The following is a 23804-nucleotide window of genomic DNA, read 5'->3' on the forward strand; positions in this document are numbered from 1 at the left end:
ATGAAACGGTCTGCCATTAATCCACCCTTGGCCAGACAAACCAGTGATTGGTACTGTGTGCAATGCCCCGGGGTACGATGACAGGTCAGCAACCAGGTCACCGAGGCTGCCGCCCCTTTCATGAAGCGATCGAAGCAGTACCAGCTACCTGGGAACTTAGCCTAGCCTGGAATCACCACGGGTCCCCTGAGACGTACAATAACTAACAACGCGGCGATTCCGAGCTAGAATCAGTGAAGCGTAATAAAATATATTTTCACAGATAGCAGTGTCCTCAGGGTTTAATGATAATAATAATAATAATAATAAACAGAAGGCTTTTTGTTTGCTGCTCAGGACCAGTCACTTCCAACTCGAAACCGTCAATGTGTGATTTTGCATCAAAATGTAAACATGAAATGTAGACTATGTAATGAAATGAATGAGACTGTCCAACACATTGTGAGTGGATCCTCAGCTTTGGCACAGACACAGTATCTTAAGCGACATGATGGGGTGGCTCGATCATTTTATTACCGTCTTCGCCATGCTTGTGGTTTTGACACAGAGGTCTATCCATGGTACGACCCGGAATATGGAGAGGGCATCATGGAAAATGATAAATACAAAATTCTCTGGAATAGGCCCGTATACAGCCTCAGACATGTCCAGGCCAACAAATCTGATCTTGTCCTTTTTGACAAATCCAATGAAATAATATATACCATTGAATTTTCTGTCCCTTTTGACACCAATGTGATTGACAAGATTCAGGAAAAACATGGCTAATCTGCAGACCAAGCGTTCGAAATGTCACGCTTGCATCCGAAGCACCAAGTTGTCCGACTCCCCATTGTTCTCGGTGCCTTAGGTTTGGTGCCTCCCAATCTGTTGACTGATATTGGGAGAGTACCCGGGTTTGCTACCAGGAATACAACCCTTCTGACAATCTGGGTAATGAAGAAGGCTGCAGTATTGGGGGTCTTCACATTTTCCGAAAAGTTCTGGGTGGGCTTGACTAGGCAGCGCTTCCTGGGAGAAGTCCCATTCGCTGTCTGGGATGCGTGTCGAGCGGGCAAGGGCCCTGAGCTGACGATGAGCCTAACAGGCCTGACTGTGCGAGGATCACCCAAACCCTCTTTGCTGCATTTTCTATTTTAATCTGTAAATGATAATAATAATTTTAACGCTGGAGACGCAAGAAATTGGACTCACACCTTGAACCCCGGCAGCCCTACCCCGCCACTCTTTAACACGGACAAGTGTAGGTGAGTGAGGGAGGTTTGGCTTCCCGCGGCTTCTCTAGCCTTGTTCATTCCTGCCAAGGCGGGACACAGGTTCCTCACACTGTTTCATTATTGGAATCGAATTCGGACCTTGATGTGACGCTTTAACAACAGTGCTCTCGGTGTACTGGGGATGGGTCCACTTGCACAAAGCGATCTTAGCGGTACGAAGATCGTAACTCTCATCCCGTAACATAGGCTTACAACAGTCGTAGCGCCAGTCGAGGGCGGTTGGGTTAAACTGGACGTAAGTGACAAATGTCCCGAAACCGCTTCTACATCATACATGTCACACATCACGCATCAGAATAGTCAATATATGTACATCAGATTTACTCCTGAAAGCATTTTGATTTTTGCTGGACTCGGTAAACAGTAAATCTCAAATGTCTTAATATTCGTCTCTACTTTCAAAATTGGACTAGTTCATAGCTGTCTCAGAGCCATTATAGTTGACGTATTCAGACGTTGATATCGACAGGTATATATGCTAACAATCAATAAACACATACATACATATAGGTATTGACAGTACACGGACACAGGAGAGACTATAATGGACAAGTAGTGAATGATACACCCCAGAGTAAACATTATAACGTTAACATGTCAAACTGCTTGCACCGATTGTCTATTGCTTTCAATTAAATCATGCATACGATGTTTAAGTGTTACACTGACGTAATTACTTTAAGAACCATACACTACTCATCAATCTAACTTCATTGAGTTTTTCTCTTTTTTTTTATGAACAGTGTGTATGTAACAGTATTGAAAACGATCGTAACTAAACTAAAAAATTAAAAGGATGATTTTTGAAACTGGAATATAACGAGATACTTATGTTCAAAACAAACGTTCCCTCCATAGCGACAATGTGTCTACATGGTAAAATCGTTGAGAAACGAGATGTTGTCGAGACTAGATCAGGTAAGTAGGTATACTACTGCTGAACAGGCACGTTTCCTCGATAGCGGTTTTCTTGCACGGTTATGATCGTGTTGACGTTTTTGTTTGTTTTGTTTTTTAAGAAACGTTACAATAATCGCAATCGTGCAAGGCGTAGATGCGTAAGAATGAAGCTGAATGAGGATTTCCAACGTAACTCACTATCATGTACCACGACTTCACTAAAGGATATGATACATAAGTATCAATACCACACCAACAATGAATGGTAACTTAGCGGAAGTGACGTTGTCGCCAGCATTCACGTCACAGTCTTTTTTCTTACTTTCTGTGACAAAACGAATACGGCCTTCTAGGCCCTGGGTCAGAGGAGTAAATGTCTTCACATAGTCGACAAATACATCAGAGTCCAGAGCACCTGGAACAAAACAAATGAACACATCGTCAAGTGATGTACTACAACTGAAGTCAGTGAGTATGGTTTTACGCCGCTTTTAGCGATATTCCAGCAATATCACGGCGGGGGACACCAGAATTGGGCGTCACACATTGTACCCATGTCGGGAATCGAACCCGGGTCTTCGGCGTGACGAGCGAACGCTTTAATCACAAGACTACCCGACCGCCCCACTACAAATGAAGCAAAATATTTTTAGACGAATATATACAAGGTGTGGTGAGGTGAAATTGGGTTTAACGTCGCGTCCAAGATTATTGCACTTATATAGCGACGTGCATGCACGTGTGTGTGTGTGTGTGTGTGTGTGTGTGTGTGTGTGTGTGTGTGTGTGTGTGTGTGTGTGTGTGTGTGTGTGTGTGTGTGTGTGTGTGTGTGTGTGTGTGTGTGTGTGTCTACTTGTACTAGTCCAGACTGATGCCGATTTATAGTGCTAGCCATGAGATACCATGCCGCAGTTTAACATGAATACCCCACTCAGACACAGTATACTGACTCCGAGCCGACCAGTCCTTGTTTTAGCCCCTTGATGCCGAGCGCCAGACAGGGTAACAACAAGTACCATCTTTTAACGTCATTTGGTATGACACAGCCGGGGATGAATATATATACAAGAGCAGCATATAGTCACAATACCTACTTTAAACAGATCTTACCAATAGGTGGCATCTGTATCCTGTTGTCACGTATGACGGTATAGCCATCGCCCCCGTCAGACGTGAACACCGGCAGTGCAATGGTGTACAGGGTTTCGTCGTCAAGAGGATCGAACCTGGGAACCGTGCAGTTTGAACAGCGGACTTTGACATCAACCACTCGGCTGCCAACTGGTTTGCTGACGTCATACGTGACCCTCAGACCTGGAACACAGTCCATACTTTCAAAACAAGGCTGTTTTAAATGTACAGTGTCTACAGTACTACGTTTATAACGAACACGCTTATAACGAACTGACCGATATAACGACCATCCATTTGCTGTATATGTGCTGTGCTGTGCATACGTAGTTATATACCGTACTCTCTCTCTATATATATATGTATATATATGTGTGTGTGTGTGTGTGTATATATATATATATATATATATATATATATATATATATATATATATATCCAAAATGACGTAAATGTTCACTCGCTGGAATGTGTAAATATATTATGACGTCACAGTTGTAATTTATGACGTCATCATAAGTATGACGTCGTTATATGTCATTGTCAGTTACACTGAAGAGCTGTCATGAGACAGCGAAAGTACTATGTATGAAACTGATATAAAGAAGATAATGGACTAACGTGGACTTTATTATTTTATTATATATATATATATATATATATATAAATAATAAATATATTTATCATTTAACTAAAGCATTTATCCATGACATAAGCTTATGACATAAAAACATGTATGTCATACCCCAATGCACTCTCCTACCCAGAGTGCCATGCGGCCGGCAGCCAGCTAGCATAGTACCTCTGCCACAGGCCAGCGCCATGTGACGATTCGTCACATCTTTCACAGTCCATTTAAGATATTGCATATGCTTTTCATCCGTTTCATGTTTGACAAGTCTACACATTTTCATAAACAAATGTCAAAGAATGGTTAACTTTCATTGAGAAAGTATGCAAATACGTAAAAATCTACTTGTTTTTGCGTAGTTATCCTATGTTTACATTGGTTGTACGGCTCCACGTGCTGTCGTCGAAGCCCAACGGAGAGCTAGCGACACGGTCACTTTGATGCATAAATATATATTGTCATGCAACTCACTGTCGCAGTTGTAGTAGCATATCTATATAGTTATGCAAAACAATATGTAAAGCGCCCCCAAATACTTGCATTAGTCCGTTCTATACTGATTTCTGAAAAAGCGCGTTTGTTTACAAACAAGAGAAAAGTCCGGTCACGTGATATGCAAATTAGCCTGTGGCAGTGGTGTTATGCTGAGTCACCACTGCGACGGAGTGTGACCCCAATGATATGCAAATTAGATAACCGGAAGTGGGACTTTTTTCGCCGGTGCACGTGAGTAGGTGTTAACAAACAACATGGATACATTTGATGTTGGAGACATTATTTCAATTATTCTGCAAAAGTCTGTTTACGTATTTTGTTTAAAATAATCCGAGGAACTTTTTTTCTCAGCGAAGGAATATGTCATAAAGGAGTTAAGAGGTTTTTTATTTTGGTTTACACGGCTATGGAAAACATGTATCACTACGCACGATCTATACGTAAGATTTCGACAAGTTGCTGATGTTAATGTTTAATGCAATTATTCCCATATTGGGAAGCAAAAATGTGAAAATGATAAATAGAATTCATCACTCGTGTTTTTTAATATGGGAAATATCAACCTCGTCCCGTTAATCGGTATTTGACTCGCCAAAGGCTCGGCAAATACCGATTAACTAAGACTCGGTTGATATTTCCCATATTAAAAAACACTCGTGATAAATCCTCTCTCTCTCTCTCTCTCTCTCTCTCTCTCTCTCTCTCTCTCTCTCTCTTTCTTTCTTTCTCTCTCTCTCTCTCTCTCTCTCTCTCTCTCTCTCTCTCTATATATATATATATATATATATTCACTCACTTATCTTCATTAACTCAATTTATCTTTATAGTCCCGATAGAATATGTGAAGACCCAAGGACCTGATATCGGCATTCCTTTTGTCTCACACACTGTATAACTTGTTGTATTCTCGATCTCGAGTTCATCAAGTTTCACTGTATCTGAAGTTTAGTACAAGACTGGACCATTTAGTTTGTTTCAGTGCTATTTTGGTCAGCTTAATGTTGGAGGAAAGCCCGTGGAAAGTGATGCAGGTTCTAGGCGTTTGCTGCTTCGGTGAAACAAACCAACAAACCTTAAGGCAAATAATAAGTGTGAAACCGGTATCCTTACGTGTTTGTCACGCCTAAGGGGCGCAACTCTGCACATTGTTACCACATACCTGACACTTGTAAGAAGCCGCCAAAAAGGTCATCGGATTCCGACTTTGGATACCTGGACACGGAATGTTCCAAGGCCTGGAGGAGGAACTTCCCCTTCAGCTTGATCCGGTCAATGTCGTTCATGAATGGTAGCACGGACAACACATGCTTCATTGTAATTTCGCCTGGATTCCAAGCCATGAGTTTGCGTTAACACCCACGTTGTGTCAATGACATTTTTATTACAACAACAACAACAACAATAGTGAGTGAGTGAGTGAGTATGATTTTACGCCGCTTTTAGCAATATTCCAGCAATAACACGGCGGGGGACACCAGAAATGGGCTTCACACATTGTACCCATGTCGGGAATCGACAACAACAATAACAACAGTATCAATAAATATATAGATCAATTATGATTATATATACATTTTTCTACAATAATTTTCAGATACATCTCATAAAGTCAAAATACGAATCTGTGGAATGATGTCAGGAACTGCACACAGCTGTTCAAGACAATCGTTCATTCGATCCTTATACAGAGGACGTTTGCTTTGGACAGAAGTATACAGCTCCCGAAACAAATGTGGGAAAATGATTTACTTGATCCGATATGCAGTCGGTCGAAGTTAATAGAGATTGTGACCCAAGTGAGTGAGTGAGTGAGTATGGTTTAATGCCGCTTTTAGCAATATTCCAGCAATATCACGGCGGGGGACACGAGAAATAGGATTCACACATTCTACCCATGTGGGGAATCGAACCAAGGTCTTCGACTTGACGAGCCAACGCTTTAACCACGAGGCTACCGCACCGCCCTTATTAGTCAGGTATGTTTCCGTATCGTAAATATCATCCGGTTAAAAAAAAACACCAGGGTAATAATATCTTTATCGTATAATGTCATTCTTAAAATAACCGATATTTAGGGCGTACTTTCACTAAATGAAGACTCTTTAGAAACGGCGAATGAATACAATTTTTGAATGAACAGCCTAATTTTTCATTAAGTGCCAAATGAAATGACGTCATGTTTCGGCGATACATTGGAAACCGTTTTATAAGCATAGTGACATTCGTCCATAGAAGGTACACATTAATATATGGCGCTTGCATGGCGTTCCTGCTGCCCCTCGTGGTACCAAGTTTATCGACATGGTATATCTCACTGATAACACGTAGCCATAAGATGAAATACATACCAACGTCAATAGGCGAGCGAATCCCGCCTCCGTTACAGAGAGCTATAGGAACTGAAGTCCAGTAGTCGGCATGGGACTTTTCAAGCTGCAGGAATTTGTAGATCATAGCATCCGTGTAGATATTGCCTAGAAAGCCACAACGAAATACACCATCATTCAAAACTATCATCACTTGGAAAGTTGCGTTGGAAAGATACGAAGACATGCATCAATCACGTCAGCGAGCCTGACCACCCGTTCCCGTTAGTCGCCTCTTACGACAAGCACAGTCACCTTTTACGGCAAGCATGGGTTAGTGAAGATGACGAAAGGACGAAAATCACTGAGATGTTATTGTTTTGCAAATATAACCCATGTCCCTTTTCCGTGCTCGTATGAAAAGTGAGCGTGTTCGTATGAAAATGTGAAGAAATATATAAAAACAATTCGTCATCGTCCCTATTTGCTTGAAACGCATTTGAATTCCCCGAAACAGTTTCGCCTCTACATGTACTTACCCAGATTACACTCGACTCTGCGGCAGTCGTGTTCATCCCCCTGCAGGAAGACGTCTGTTGTACCGACAGTCACCATGGCGGACGAGTTCACAGCATTAGCCCACGGCTCCAGCTTCTTCAGGGTTTCCGGATCTGAAATGCACACACAGCAATCAGAAGTCCTGGCCCGTTCCACAAAGCCATCTTAGCGCTAAGGTGATCGTAACTCCCATACTTTAACACTGGCTTACGATCGTCGTAGCGCTAAGATCGCTTTGTGGAACGGGGCCCTGAAATGCACACACAGCAATCAGAAGTCCTGGCCCGTTCCACAAAGCCATCTTAGCGCTAAGGTGATCGTAACTCCCATACTTTAACACTGGCTTACGATCGTCGTAGCGCTAAGATCGCTTTGTGGAACGGGGCCCTGAAATGCACACACAGCAATCAGAAGTCCTTGGCCCCGTTCCACAAAGCCATCTTAGCGCTAAGGTGATCGTAACTCCCATACTTTAACACTGGCTTACGATCGTCGTAGCGCTAAGATCGCTTTGTGGAACGGGGCCCTGAAACGCACACACAGCAATCAGAAGTCCTTGGCCCCGTTCCACAAAGCCATCTTAGCGCTAAGGTGATCGTAACTCCCATACTTTAACACTGGCTTACGATCGTCGTAGCGATAAAATCGCTTTGTGGAACGGGGCCCTGAAATGCACACACAGCAATCAGAAGTCCTGGCCCGTTTCACAAAGCCATCTTAGCGCTAAGGTGATCGTAACTCCCATACTTTAACACTGGCTTACGATCGTCGTAGCGCTAAGATCGCTTTGTGGAACGGGGCCCTGAAATGCACACACAGGAATCAGAAGTCCTGGCCCGTTCCACAAAGCCATCTTAGCGCTAAGGTGATCGTAACTCCCATACTTTAACACTGGCTTACGATCGTCGTAGCGCTAAGATCGCTTTGTGGAACGGGGCCCTGGAACCTAGCATGGAGTCAGTAGTGTAAGTGAGCGAGTTGTTAGTAATGAGTGAGTTAGTTGGGTTTAACGCGCTTTTAACAGTATTCCAGCTATATAATGGCGTGTCAGCTTAATGTGGAAGGAAAGCCCGAAGTGATGCAGGTCAGGGACGCTTCGGTGAAACCCACGGGCACGGGTATGGTGCTGAGAAACCTAGAAACATAATCGCAGCGAACCGGGATTCGAACCCACAATCATAGGTTTCTGGCGTGCCCAAGGGACGCAACTCTGCACAGCGAATCGCGGCGCCTTAGATGACTTGGCCACCCGTGCCCCCTGGGAGTAATGATGTTAGAGACTCTTATCAAATCAGATCACGTCGTTACAACGGATGGCGAAACGTGTGCACGATAGGTCGTAAACGTTTGACACCTTTATGAAGCTGCTTCAAAAGCAATGACCATTATAGGGAGAAACCCGGACTCGAACCAAAGACCTGCGGATCTGTTACGTTTATTGATTGATTGATGTTTAACGCCGCACTCAGCAACATTCCAGTTATATGACGGCGGTCTGTAAATAATCGAGTCTGGGCCAGATAATCCAGTGACTGACATCATGAGCATCGAAACTCCAAATTGAGATACGATGACATGCATCAACTCAGTCAGCGAGCCTGACCACCCTTACGCCAAGCATAGTCGCCTTTTACGGCAAGCATGGGTTGCTGTTACGGCTAAATGGCCGTTTTTACGTCACTGACATGCCCTCAACCGACCTCAACACCAGATAATAGGACATTATAATTTAGATACTTTCATAATTTTTGAATAAATCAAGTACATTCGCGGCTATCCTGGCTCATGGTTATTTTCAGTGAGAAATCCTAGTTCACCTTGTGGTGTAGGGGGCGGTCGGATAGTCACACTCAATCACTCATTCCCTCACTCACTCACCCACCCACCCACCCACCAAAAATCACTCACTCACTCACCCACCCGCCCACCCACCAAAAATCACTCACTCACTCACCTTGTGGTGTATCTTTGTCCAGAAGTATAGGCTTTCCTTCCCATGCGAGGACATTTCCATCGTCGTCGAATTCCAGTTCTATATGGCCAATGTACTTGCTGTAACAGTAGGCCTGCACCACTGGGACCTTTGCACCTGACGCTTGTGCAACGATGGTAGGATAGGGACCCACGGGCTTCTCTATTGATGGAGGCGTGCCTGGGGATGAAATGTGAGGTGAGATGTGGTGAGGTGAAATGGGTTTCACGTTTAACTTCCCGTTCAAGATTATTGCACTTTGATTGCCACGTGCATGTACTTGTGTGTGTGTGTGGCTGCTTCATGGGCGGATACAGCTTTTCTAAAAAGGGGGGTTGGGGTGTGTGTGTGTGTGTGTGTGTGTGTGTGTGTGTGTGTGTGTGTGTGTGTGTGTGTGTGTGTGTGTGTGTGTGTGTGTGTGTGTGCACAAAATTAAGATCTATTTATTGTCTTTGGTGGTAATTTATACAGAAATAATGATTTTTTTTCGAAATAAAAAGGGGGTGTGCGCACCATCTCGTGAAAATATCTCCTTTCCCCCGTCATTCGATGAGATAAACTTGATATTTCACTCGACACATGAAACATCCGCTGTATCTTTTTAAAACTGTATAACATCAATTATCAGATGACACCTGGGTAACCCTTGAGGATCCATGTTACAACAGGTCTTGTCGTAAGATGCGACTAACGGGAATGGGTGGTCAGGCTCTCAACTTGGTTGATGCATGTCATCGATCCTTATTACGTATATCAATCCTTATTATGTCAGTCACTAGATATTCTGGTCTAGATTCAAGTATTTTCAGACCGCCGTCATATAGCATGAATATTGTTGAGTGCGGCGTTAAACGAAGAACATGCAAAAAACTTCTCCTTTTCTTTTATTAATGGACACGAGGGCCTGAATTATGTTTAGGTGGCGTCGGTTTCCACGGATAAATTATGAAACTGATTTGGCCTGACACAAGGAAACAAGTCAGTAAATTTCACACTCACACAGCATGACCTGGGAACAAACAGACACAAACAAACACAGCATGACCTGGGAACAAACAGACACAAACACTCACACAGCATGACCTGGGAACAAACAGACACAAACACTCACACAGCATGACCTGGGAACAAACAGACACAAACAAACAAACACCAACACAAACAAACACAGACACAAACAAACACAAACACTAATAAACACAGACACAAACACAGACACAAACAAACACAGACACAAACAAACACAGACACAAACAGACACAAACAGACACAAACAAACACAGACACAAACAGACACAAACAAACACAGACACAAACAAACACAAACACTAATAAACATAGACACAAACAAAAATAAACACAGACACAAACACAGACACAAACAGACACAAACAAACACAGACACAAACAAACACAAACAAACACAGACACAAAAAAACACAGACACAAACAGACAAACAAACACAGACACAAACAAACACAAACACTAATAAACACAGACACAAACAAACACAGACACAAACAAACACAGACACAAACAGACACAAACAGACACAAACAGACACAAACACAGACACAAACAAACACAGACACAAACAGACACAAACAAACATAGACACAAACAGACACAAACTAATACAAGCAGACGATACCTGTGTACAGGAAAGAATGGCTGTGGCCACCGACGACAATATCCAGGCCTTCAACCTCCTTCGCCATCTGCCGGTCGAACTGGTAGCCGGCATGGCCAAGGGCGATAATCTTGTTGATGCCCGATTTCTTCATGGCATCAACTTCCGCCTTCACAGCGGGAATGATGGGATCGAAAACCAGTTTTTCTATGGGTAAAAACAAGTAACATTGATTATAGGCCAATTACTGTTCAAATTCCAAGATACCTCTTTTCATGTATTCCTGAATAAAATACCCAAATGCTGGGGGCAGTGGGTGGCCTAGTGGTTAAAACGTTCGCTCGTCACGCCGAGGGCCGGGGTTCGATTCTCAAATGTGTACAATGTGTGAAGCCCATTAATGGAGTCCCTCGTCGTGATATTTGTGGAATATTGCTAAAAGACGACATAAATTTGAACTCACTCACTCACACTCACCAGAAAGCTGCCAATAGAACATGCAAGTTTAGAGATTGTTTTTATTAAAAGTCATATAATTATCAAGCATATAGGTTTCGAGGCGTTTATTTAATTACTTCTGATCTGATCTTGGATATATAGACGATTTCACTCGGCACGGATAAAAATATGAGCCACTGCATATGTGACCTGAAGTTCAAGTGTATATATTTCCTCTGTATATGTGTGCCCTGATGTTCCACTGTATATATGTGCCCTGAAGTTCCACTGTATATATGTGCCCTGATGTTCCACGGTATATATTTGCCGTGATGTTCCACTGTATATGTGTGCCCTGATTTTCCACTGTATATATATGTGCCCTGATGTTCCACTGTATATATATATGTGCCCTGATGTTCCACTGTATATATATGTGCCCTGATGTTCCACTGTATATATATGTGCCCTGATGTTCCACTGTATATATATATGTGCCCTGATGTTCCACTGTATATATATATGTGCCCTGATGTTCCACTGTATATATATATTTGTGCCCTGATGTTCCACTGTATATATATGTGCCCTGATGTTCCACTGTATATATATATGTGCCCTGATGTTCCACTGTATATATATATGTGCCCTGATGTTCCACTGTATATATATATGTGCCCTGATGTTCCACTGTATATATATATGTGCCCTGATGTTCCACTGTATATATATGTGCCCTGATGTTCCACTGTATATATATATGTGCCCTGATGTTCCACTGTATATATGTGCCCTGAAGTTCAAGTGTATATATTTCCTCTGTATATATGTGCCCTGATGTTCCACGGTATATATGTGCCCTGATGTTCCACTGTATATATGTGCCCTGAAGTTCAAGTGTCTATATTTCCTCTGTATATATGTGCCCTGATGTTCCACTGTATATATGTGCCCTGATGTTCCACTGTATATATGTGCCCTGATGTTCCACTGTATATATGTGCCCCGATGTTCCACGGTATATATTTGCCCTGATGTTCCACTGTATATATGTTCCCTGTTGTTCCACGGTATATATGTGCCCTGATGATTCACTGTATATATGTGCCCTGATGATTCACTGTATATATGTGCTCTGGTTTTCCACTGTATATAAGTGCCCTCATGTTCCACTGTATATATGTGCCCAACGTACCTGTATTTGATATTGAGGGGGTGTCCGTGGTGGTGTACCCAATGATCCCAATCTTCTGTCCTCCTATTGTCACAACTGTGCTCTTGTGGAATAACCCTTGGATGCGCGGTTCCTGACTGGCGTCGATGTTGGCGCTGATGACGGGGACTGTGACGTCCTCCAGAAAGGGAAGTAATCCACCAACGCCTCGGTCGAACTCGTGGTTGCCCAATGCCTGATGGTTAAGAATATAAAGAAAGAGATTTTTACATGTAACCTTCAAATTGTACAAAGTCATAATTTGATGAACAATAAAAGTAACTGATTACTTTCAAAATCGTATCACGTTGAGTTTTCTGCGAGATCATTTTATTGATAATAACAATGACATGAAATGGTCATTGTAGCGAGAAGCAATCGTCTTATTATTAATTTGAGATAAAATTGCTTTGTACAGGCAAACCCTGAATCTTAGACTGAAACAATCGTTTTTGTCAGTATATGTTTTGACAGTGAGTGAGTAGGGATTTTACGCCGCGTTTAGCAATACTGCAGCAATATCACGGCGGGAGACTAGAAATGAGCTTCACACATTTTACCCATGTGGTGAAGCCAACCCGGTTCTTTGGCGTAACGAGCGAACGCTTTAACCACTAAGCTCCCCTTCCGCCTCTTAATGCGAAGGGAAAGTCCATGTTTTTGTATAATCCTATTATGGCGTTCCGTGTACTATATTTCAGGATGACCCATGTGGGGCTGGATGATGTCTATTGTCATGTCATCTGTTTAATTCAACCCGGATTCCGGATTAGAATAGGCCACCAGCTAACTCTGCTGGTTGTATTCCAGAGGTGTGTAATTTGATCGATGGTCAGGATCGGTGATTTGGTTGATTGTGTGTCATTGTAACCAGACTGCGTGGATGAGTGAGTTAAAACATAAGCTAAGAGCCCGCCTTACGATAACAAGCAATAAGCCAGATCATCGTGCCAGACAACCGGGGCCAATTTAGTCATGACCGCCTCCGTGGTCTAGTGGTAGAGCGTCCGCCCGAAGAGCGGAAGGTCCGGGGTTCGATCCCCGACCGCGTCATACCTAAAGACGTTTAAAGATGGTACTTGTTGTTACCCTGTCTGGCGCTCGGCATTAAGGGGCTAAAACAAGGACTGGTCGGCTCGGAGACAGTATACTGTGTCTGAGTGGGGTATTCATGTGAAACTGCGGTATGGTATCTCAGTGGGCTAGCACTATAAATCGGCATCAGTCCGGACTAGTACAGGCAGACACACACACACACACACTATATACGCGACACGACGTTAAACCCCATTTCGTCTCACCTCACCTCTAACCTGGGAACTGTCTGAGAAGTATATAGAGGTGAAGCATTCAGTTCGTGTATCTTAGTTTGTATATACATGAATACGTTATCTAGCAACAAAAGAATCGAGATAAGGCTGGACAGGGATATAAAACTATTTCGTCCTTTAGTAACCTTTGCAGTGAAGCAAGTTGGTATAGTCCTTCTAATTCTCCACTGCTAGATTGGGTGAAATATTTCCATCATTTAGGGACCAAATACATACGATTATATATTCAGTACAAACCACACCCTTTTAAATATAAATCAAATACTTATCTGAAGATAAGAACACATTTACATTTCTCTTGTTCTAAAAAAATAGATTTATTTTTTATTTAACTTAAAACAAATTGATTGGCCTTTTGATATGCAAATACCGTATATGTCCATTTTAAGAGGGGGGGGGGGGGGGGGGGCGATTCGCTTAGATTCATAACGACATTCGATTGACTGCAAACGCTTAATTTGCTTATCAGAATTAAGACAGTTTCACGTAGTGTCATGTGTCTTTAAAAAACTGCCATTGCTAAATACGATTAATAAAGATGGATCAAGCAGATGTGACTATAATATTGCCTCTTATAGAACGTAACAGTCGGAGCGGTTTGAGAAGTTCACATGATTTGGTTGGTTGGTTTGTTGTTTAACGCCGCACTCAGCAATATTCCAGCTATATGACAGCGGTCTGTAAATAATCGAGTCTGGACCAGACAATCCAGTGATTGATATCATGAGCATCGATCCACGCAATTGGGATCGATGACATGTATCAACCAAGTCAGCGAGCCTGACCACCCGATCCCGTTAGTCGCCTTTTACGACAAGCATAGTCGCCTTTTACGGCAAGCATAGTTCACATGACTTTAGGGACTGGTCAGTTATTAACAGGGGAGGTAGGTGTGGAGTGCAATGAGATTGGTTTTGGGACTGTATCAAATTTTGCTGACCCCCAATTTATGTAATATTTTTTCATGACTCCCCAAATACATGCAATAGCTTTCCATGGTCCCGATCCCATCCACCCACGCATAATATTTTTGACCAGTCCATTACTCCTTTAGTTCCAAACCACTTAATTAAATCATCTGCTAATGTAGAATTATATGAACAATGGAAAACGTAACATACGCTATTGTTCAACCTAATCTACCCTTAATCTTAACTAGGGTGCTTATACTTCGCGCCACGGTCTTGATCTCGATGACGTTAGTTTGCTTTGTACTAGTTAGCATAGTCTACACGATTACTCTGTGACGCGGCGTTTTCGCTTTCTAACCGCGTTCGAGGGGCTGATTGTTTTGAGTAGTAGTGTAGATATTTTCAGTTTGTCTGTTGTTTAACGACACATTCTGCAATATTCCAGCGATACAACGGCGTTCTGTAAATAATCGGGTCTCGACCAGACAATGATTGACATCATGAGCATCGATCCATGCAATTGGGATACGATGACATGAATCAACCATCAAGTCAGCAAGCCTGACCACCCGATCCCAATAGTCGCCTTTTACGGCATGCTTGGGTTGCTGAAGACCTATTCTACTCCGGATCTTCACGGGTCTGATATTTTCAGTGCTGTGCAAGACACTACGTCGGACATAAAGTATCCCTTTCTTGCCGTGTTGATATATTTTCAAGGAATAGATGTTCGTTGAATGAAGAGTAACATCGTAATATAAGTGACAGAAAATCTGATCAATATATCTAAACACGCTCGCCTTTGTGACAAATAGAACCTTCAGTGCATGTCAGTGCCTACTGCAAGATAACGCGTGACCCAGTATTTAACACGCGTCATCACAAGCAGGACACGTGACCCCTGTTAATCACAGGGGATTAACGCTGTCACCGAAAGTTTGAATTTTGAGGTCATATCACAATGTGCACATTGTAACGGTGCCATTTTTAAAAGGATTTTTTACATGACTCTTTTTAAATTACCTTGATGTGGTTAGTCATTTATAACGACATGTACATTTGTGACAAACAAATGTTCATGTTTACGATCCTTGTCTGTTAGCTGTTTAACACCACACTCAGCAACATTCCAGCTATATGACGGCGGTCTGTAAAATAATCGAGTCTGGACCAGACAATCCAGTGATTGACATCATGAGCATCGATCCGCGCAATTGGGATCGATGACATGTATCAACCAAGTCAGCGAGCCTGATCATGACCACCCGATCCTTTAGTCGCCTTTTACGACAAGCATAGTCACCTTTTACGGCGAGTATGAGGTGCTGAAGACCTATTCTACCCCGGAATCTCACGGGTAAGGGAATAGTGAGGAGAATGGCGAACTGGAGACATCAATGCCAGACGACATTTCCCAAATTCAAACAGAAAAGGAAGCCGACAAAATATTTAATTCCCTCAGTCAAACATGGAGTGGACAATGAAAGAGAGCGTTTTGGCAAGTACTTCGAAATAACAGGTGTGCAGACACATTAAGAATGCGGATGAATCAAGACCAAAGAATAATACCGGAAAAATTCAAGATCCCGTATATTCCAAGTTAACCCATAGACCAATGCATAAAGAGAGAACTCCGTGCGTTACAAGACATAGACTGTTGAAAATGCGCTCTCAATATCAAATGATAAGTACTGGAGTATTAAAGAAGAATGAAATAGAAAGGATGACGCGGGGGAAATGAACAGGTGGCCAACACAATGTTGCAAAGAAGACGAAAAGTCGCATCAAAGATGGGAGAACTCTTTGGCGTGGCTACACAATTATGCTGAGAATTTGCACCAACGGTTATTTGAAGGATACCTTTGGTTTAAAAACAGGGGAGATGAGCGAAAGAGACAACAGCTTACAAACAGAGAAGAAACAGCCAACAGAAACAACGCATTCCGATCAAGATTAAAGTGAAAATCAAGACCCAAATCACGATTGAGTGAGTGAGTATGGTTTTACGCCTCTTTTAGCGATATTCCAGCAATATCACGGTAGGGGACACCAGAAATAGGCTTCACACATTGCACCGATGTCGGGTCTTCGGCGTGCCGAGCGAACGCTCTAACCACTAGGCTACCCGACCGCCCCTGAATCACGATCAAGATCAAGACACAGGAGGGCACCTTGGAAAATATGTTTACTTCATTTCAAGAATCTAGTGAAAAACGTATGAACGTCATTTTGCGGCGTCCATTTGCTTATGAACGTCAGTTTCGACGTCATGTGGCCGACCTCACTTCCAATGGAAAAGACGTATCGTGTAAACTTCAAATTACAAACTTATGCATATATATCGCGATATCACAAGGTCGCAGGCTACTGGTGAATATATATAGTTGCAAATCAGTTACCCGGCATACTCGCTTCGTATACAATTTCGGCGAAATGTTCTGTCTGTTATTAGTTACAATTCATAAACTTTAAATCTTTTTTATGTTGCCTTATCCGACTACGATATAAGCGCTCCCAAGTATATTTTTCTCTTTCGACCTGAACTAGGACGTCTGCATAGTCATATCGACAAACAAGGGAGCGGAAGTGACGTAGTCCGCACATTTCCCCCACTGAATTGCCAGAAATGTTTCGGCCATAATGCCATATTTACCAACACTATTATCACCAGTAGACAAAAGATAAATACACAGTAGTAATTTTAAAATTGAGTTTTTTATGCACTTATTTTCAACTTTTAACATGTTTTCACTTTTTTGACAATCTATTTTCATCAATTGTTTTCAATAAAAATTATTGGAATGTCTTTCCTGATCTTTTGTTGTTTTTTTTCCAAATATTTCTTCCATACTTTTTGATAAACATGTATTAAATACCTATTAATGAACCCTTTCTACATTTTCTTCTTTTATGCTGTCTTTGTACTTGTCTGGATAAATCACTGAAGTCACGCATCATCATACTTCGTGGTAGGTACAATTATGTCTTGTTTTTGTCCGATTCGGGCCTCCATACACAACTATTCCCTGTACCTCGACTAACGTAAATAATGAACTGTTGACGTTTTAAAATACATTAAATCTGATATAGAGAACACGAATAATCATAAATGTTAACGAGTGTGTTTAATATTGTCGAGCGTACATAACAAGTACCGCAATATCCCTAGATTGCAGGCAACAGATGAATAATTAAACTGTCACTACAAATAAATTATTATAACCAAAATATTTTTTGTTCCATATGTCGCCATCATATAAGCGTTATGGATATTTCACTCGTTTCGCTAACGACGCGTTATACATGCATATATTATTTTTTAGACTGTATAATGATATAGCTCTTCCTCTTCAGCAATATATTTATCACGGGACTATGAGTCAATAGACGAGAGATGAATTGATACATGGCCATTGAATCACGTGATCATGAATAGTGCATGTGTTGACACTGCCATTAACGTGTCATGTTACATATTTATTTACACGAATCCAAAGCTAGTCATTGCAAATAGCTAGTTCCCACGAGTGTCAGAAGTCTAACAGTGGTAATGCGGGTTTATTTAAAGGAAAGGGGAATATGAAACATCCCTGTCTCATCGCCCTATTGAGCTTGGGCCCTCATTTAAAAGTGCTTGTTATGGAAATAAAACCCCTTCTTGCGTTGGAGTGGTTAGGGGGGGGGGGGGGGGGGGGGGGTGTTGTTATGTGTGTTTACCTCCGTATCTACATATTAGACCCATACACTGAGGCAAAGACAATGAGTCAGTCTAGTCCACGGGCGACGCCTCCAGCAGGGAGCGTGATACAGCTGTTGTTAACTTGCGTCGCCGGGGAACTCACAGAACATGCCTGATATACGCAGTTGATAAATATCTAGAGTGTAAGTATCACACGTGATGACCCAAATAATCGATAGCCATCTGGTGACGTACAAACCACAGGGAATGGTTTGGTAGCCTAGCGGTTAAAGCGTTAGCTGGTCACACCTAAGACCCAGGTTCAAGTCATTACACGGGGGCAATGTATGTAAGGCTTCTGTTCGTGATAAATCTGGAAGTTTGGTAAACACGGCGTACTGCTCTCTCCATCTCACAGTCAACACCAAGTCTACCAGTTACTGCAAGCACACATTGTCTAGAGTAGATCGTGAAGGTCCGGGTAAGAATATGGCTTCAGCAACCAATGCGTCCCGTAAGAAGCGACCAACGGGATCGGGTGCACGTGGTCAGGCTCGCTGACTTGGTTGATGCATGACATCGTATCCCAATTGCGTCGATCGATCGTCATGATGTCAATCACTGGATTGTCTGGTCCAGGCTCAACTATTTACAGACTGGATTAACTGTTTGATTGGCATTCTAGAAGTTTGCAAATAAGTAAGAAAAACGCACAATTTTATGGAAAACAACTTTATTGCATATATCCACTCCAGCAGTAAGCTAGAAACCAGAAGTTGTTATCCAGTAAGTTGAACGGATCGGGACCATGGAAAGCTATTGCATGTATTTGGGGAGTCATGAAAAAATGTTACATAAATTGGGGGTCAGCAAAATTTGATACAGTCCCAAAACCAATCTCATTGCACTCCACACCTACCTCCCCCGTTAATAACTGACCAGTCCCTAAAGTCATGTGAACTATGCTTGCCGTAAAAGGCGACTATGCTTGTCGTAAAAGGCGACTAACGGGATCGGGTGGTCAGGCTCGCTGACTTGGTTGATACATGTCATCGATCCCAATTGCGTGGATCGATGCTCATGATATCAATCACTGCATTGTCTGATCCAGACTCCATTTTTTACAGACCGCCGTCATATAGCTGGACTATTCCTGAGTGAGTCGTTAAACAACAAACAAACAAGAGTGAGGATATTCGGACTTCATATCATTTTGGTCTATATAGAAAGAAAGCAAAGATAAATAAAGCCAGAGAAAGCACATATGGGTATTTTTCCGAGGCCGACTCTATAGTGACCTTGACCTTGATGTATGAGGTCAACATTAGGTCGGGACATACACACCTGCTCCTTAAATATAAACTGTTGTCAATGTAATATTCACAATCATCTGGGGCGGTCGGGTAGCCTGGTGGTTAAAGCGTTCGCTCGTCACGCTGAAAACCCGGGTTCGATTCCCGACATGGGTACAATGTGTGAAGCCCATTTCTGGTGTCCCCCGCCGTGATATTGCTGGAATATTGCTAAAAGCGGCGTAAAATCAAACTCACTCACTCACTCACTCACAATCATCTACCTGTTCATGTTGTAGCTTTAGTCAAGCTTCGACCTATCTTGTGACAGAGATGTGAATATGAATACCTAGGTATTGATGTACCAATTTGATAGATGGTAAGATAGTTTGTTGTTTATCGCCGCGTATACCAATATCCCAGCTATGTGACGGCGGCCTGTAGATATTTAATCGACTGTGGACCAGACACTTCAGTGACTGGTATTGCGAACATTGATCGAGGTACAAATAATTACATGAAATCAACAAATTCAAGACACCGAGCCTGACATCCGATCCATTTAGTCCTGACCGTGGTGGTACCGTGACTAGTGGTAGAGCGTCCGCCCGGAGAGCGGAAGGTCCGGGGTTCGATCCCCGGCCGCGTCATACCAAAAGACGTTAAAAGATGGTACTTGTTGTTACCCCGTCTGGCGCTCGGCATTAAGGGGCTAAAATAAGGACTGGTAGGCTCGGAGTCAGTATACTGTGTCTGAATGGGGAGTTCATGGTAAACTGCGGCATGGTATCTCTGTGAGCTCGCACTATAAATCGGCATCAGTCTGGACTAGTTCAAGCAGCCACACATACACACACACGTGCATGCACGTCGCTATATAAGTGCAATAATCTTGGACGCGACGTTAAACCCCATTTCATCTCACTTCACCATTTAGTCCTCTCTTCGCCATCCAGCATAGCCTGCTGGGATCCTATCTAGCCCAGAATCCTCACAGGGGATCAGATTGTGTCACAGATAGCTGGGTGGATGTGTTCATGGATAGAGACTTGAGATAGAAAGAAATGTGGCAAATGTACTAGTTATAACCGATAGATAAGATAATACAAAGTAACACATACATTACGTAACAGATGCAATATGTCTGCTTATACAGTGGGGCCCATTGATCGGGTGATAGCGTTCCTGTTGAATTTGTCCTGTTTAATACATGTCTGCATTATGGATTTATTGTAGACTTAATTACTTTTAGTCCCAGAGTAAAATCCAAATGAAGCCCAGAACAATGTTTAATTGCTGTCCTAGAGCTGAAAAGAGCTATAAAAGTCATTCTAGACTTGAGTGGGATTTAATATATATTTATTCTCTTTGGTCTGGGGATACGGGGGACTTTTACTTTGTATGTACGTTCCCACGAGTAATCGTCCGAAATCAGCATACAAGTGAAATATTTTCAAATATAATACTTGTGTGAACATTGCATCGGAATCAGGCAACAATTTATAAAAAGCAAACCCATCCATCCCCAATACGTTGACGTGCCATTGTTACATTCTCGGGAAGTCATTTGTCACGAGAGGGGCGAACACACAAAACTGTCAGTGACGTGTGACGGCACCATCAGCATGAATCACAGCTGCACAGCCACGTCTCATGCTTCTGACATGTGTGCCGATGTCTGGAACGGTAATGGTGGTCCATTCTTGAAGAAGGACACTTTCAAGGTCACGGTCAAAAAACGGTTGACGTTCCCTTACTCTCCTCCCCAAGATACCCCATGCTTGCTGTATCGGAGAAAGGTCCGGAAATTTTACGGACCTGTTCAGAACAGGAACATGGTTTCCATGAACATCACGGGTTAAAAGAGATGTATGGGGCCTGGCATTGTCTTGTTGGAACAAACAACCACGATGCTGCCGAATGAGCAGAATGACCACTGGCCTGACAATGTTGTCAGATTAACGCTACGCATTGAGATACCCATTAACGATCACACGACCAGTTTTGCCGTTATCATAATATCCCGCCCATACCATAACGCTTCCATCGCCGTATCGATCCCGCTGGACGACGTTATCGGCGTCATACCTATCACCACGCCTACGCAATACACGGCGTTTTCCATCATCAAACTGCACACAAAATCGATATTCATCTGTGAATAACATCTGGTTCAATCGTGAAAAACGCCATCGTTGATGACTGCGCGCCCATGCAAGTCTTTCAACCATATGACGTTGCGTTAACGTCATATCAGTCACAGAACGTCGGGCGTGGAACTCTACGACGGTTGCGGACAGTTGGAGGGTGAACTGCGGCGCCTGTGTCTTGCTGTAAGTCGATGAAGTTGCGATGAAGTTACCAGGTAGCGATCCTCCCTTGGGCCGGGGGGGGGGGGGGGGGGGGGTCGCACGAGGCCTACATGAACGTGGTCGATCCCGAACTTGGGCTGTTTGCTGTACGCGTTGTCTTAAACGTGATCTGCTACATTAATGCACAATGAAATGACGGTAAACCTCTTGTACACGTGTTGCTAGTGTTGCTAGTCTACCTATTGCTTCATAATGCTGATATTCCAGCATTCCACGCTGGGCGCCCATGTTTAATTGTACAATTCTGCATTGGTTTTTAGTTTAATGTTGTGGCATAAAGTGTCATGCGAGTACCATGCTCGAGAAAGTGAACACATGTTTCGTGATTAACGGATTTAGAATGTTCACGAGCGTCATTGTCACACACGATGGATTTTAGTTCATACAAGATGTTGCATTGTCTACTCAAATTATTTATGTTTTGCTAAATGTGTTTGGTTCAGCATATATACAGGTACACGCAACAGGCTGTAGTTGTGTGAACAACGGCTGGAGGAGGATCGTGCACATTGCACATGATATTGGTGATATACCGTTATATAAAACAGCTATATAATGTGGTATAAACATCACAGTTTACACATCCATAGTCGACATGATGACACCGCACATCGACATCAAACAGCTGTGTTTGTGTACAAATACTAACCTCTCCCTGTTCATGTGTTCAGAGGACATGATTTAATTATAGTGAGTGAGTATGGTTTTGCGCCGCTTTTAGCAATATTCCAGCAATATCACGGCGGGGGACACAAGGAATGGGCTTTACACATTGTACCCATGTCGGGAATCGAACCCCGGTCTTCGGCGTGACGAGCGAACGCTTTAACCACTGGGCTACCCGGCCGCCCCTGATTCAATTATAGGTCGGTGCAGTTGACTGCATTTCAAAACATATTACGAATGTATACTCTGTAAAATGACAAAAAGTGCTTTAAATGAAATACAATAGTGTCGATGGTAGGATAAACAAAAGTTAATAAAATATATAAATTATATGAAATACGATAGTGTCGATGGTGGGATAAAAACATAAATCAAGATATAGTAGGGACAGGAGGATCATCTTACCATAGCGTCATACCCGAGCAAGTTGACAAACTCCGACGTAACATTTCCTCCAAAGTAGTAGAACCAAAGCGTTCCCTGGTATTGGTCCCCAGCATCAATCACTAGAGTATTGTTGGGCTTAAGGTTCCGGTACTCCTTGACTTTAGTCACTATACGAGCATAGCCGCCATAACAATTGTTCGCCGCGGCGTCCTTCTCCGAGCAAGGGCCTCCACGAATGTTCGTCTGTTCAAAATGCGCGTGTATGTCGTTCGTGTGAACAACTGTCAAGTTGAAAGCTTCGCCATTTCGGATAAAACATGAAACTCCGAGAATTATTGCTGCCAGAGCGCGAGACACGTCCATGGTGAAGCCCGAGATTGAGGCTTGGTTTGTTGCAGTGGCTGTCCTTATCTCGAAAACTGACGGGCTGCGATGAAGGCTTATCAGATTGTTTACCAACCCGTGAGACCAGCTGTGCTGGTTTACCTTAGCTCATGTTAATCTCCCGTACGTTATCACATTTAAAGCCACCAAACAATCATTGATCGTATTCGAAGCTGGATTTTTCTAGGATATGCTCCCCTGTCAGACCGCTAAATGTATTGACTTTAATT

General features: G+C 42.7%; 1 protein-coding gene across 1 annotated transcript; it reads right to left on the reverse strand.

The window, feature by feature from the left end:
- Nucleotides 1-1485: 1485 nt before the first annotated feature.
- Nucleotides 1486-23788, reverse strand: LOC124138239 (snake venom 5'-nucleotidase-like). The gene is made up of 9 exons (XM_046504793.2): nucleotides 23209-23788; nucleotides 12535-12748; nucleotides 10923-11108; nucleotides 9253-9450; nucleotides 7280-7411; nucleotides 6783-6908; nucleotides 5594-5758; nucleotides 3288-3491; nucleotides 1486-2592 (listed from the first exon to the last, which is right to left on the reverse strand). Exons 1-9 carry the CDS (start codon nucleotides 23551-23553, stop codon nucleotides 2396-2398), a joined length of 1767 nt encoding a protein of 588 aa, XP_046360749.2. The 5' UTR covers nucleotides 23554-23788; the 3' UTR covers nucleotides 1486-2395.
- Nucleotides 23789-23804: the final 16 nt, after the last annotated feature.

The sequence above is a fragment of the Haliotis rufescens genome, unplaced genomic scaffold (genome assembly GCF_023055435.1).
Source record: "Haliotis rufescens isolate VD_foot unplaced genomic scaffold, xgHalRufe1.0.p SCAF_5, whole genome shotgun sequence".
Classification (NCBI taxonomy): domain Eukaryota; kingdom Metazoa; phylum Mollusca; class Gastropoda; order Lepetellida; family Haliotidae; genus Haliotis; species Haliotis rufescens.

Bases quoted from the DNA above. Each gene is read 5' to 3' on its own strand.
- LOC124138239 (XM_046504793.2), bottom strand. From the start codon at position 23,553: ATGGACGTGTCTCGCGCTCTGGCAGCAATAATTCTCGGAGTTTCATGT. The intron at 12,749-23,208 runs GTAAGATGATCC...CTTAACCATCAG, and splicing joins TGCTCGGGTATGACGCTATG to GCATTGGGCAACCACGAGTT. The intron at 11,109-12,534 runs GTACGTTGGGCA...TTTTACCCATAG, and splicing joins CCCCTCAATATCAAATACAG to AAAAACTGGTTTTCGATCCC.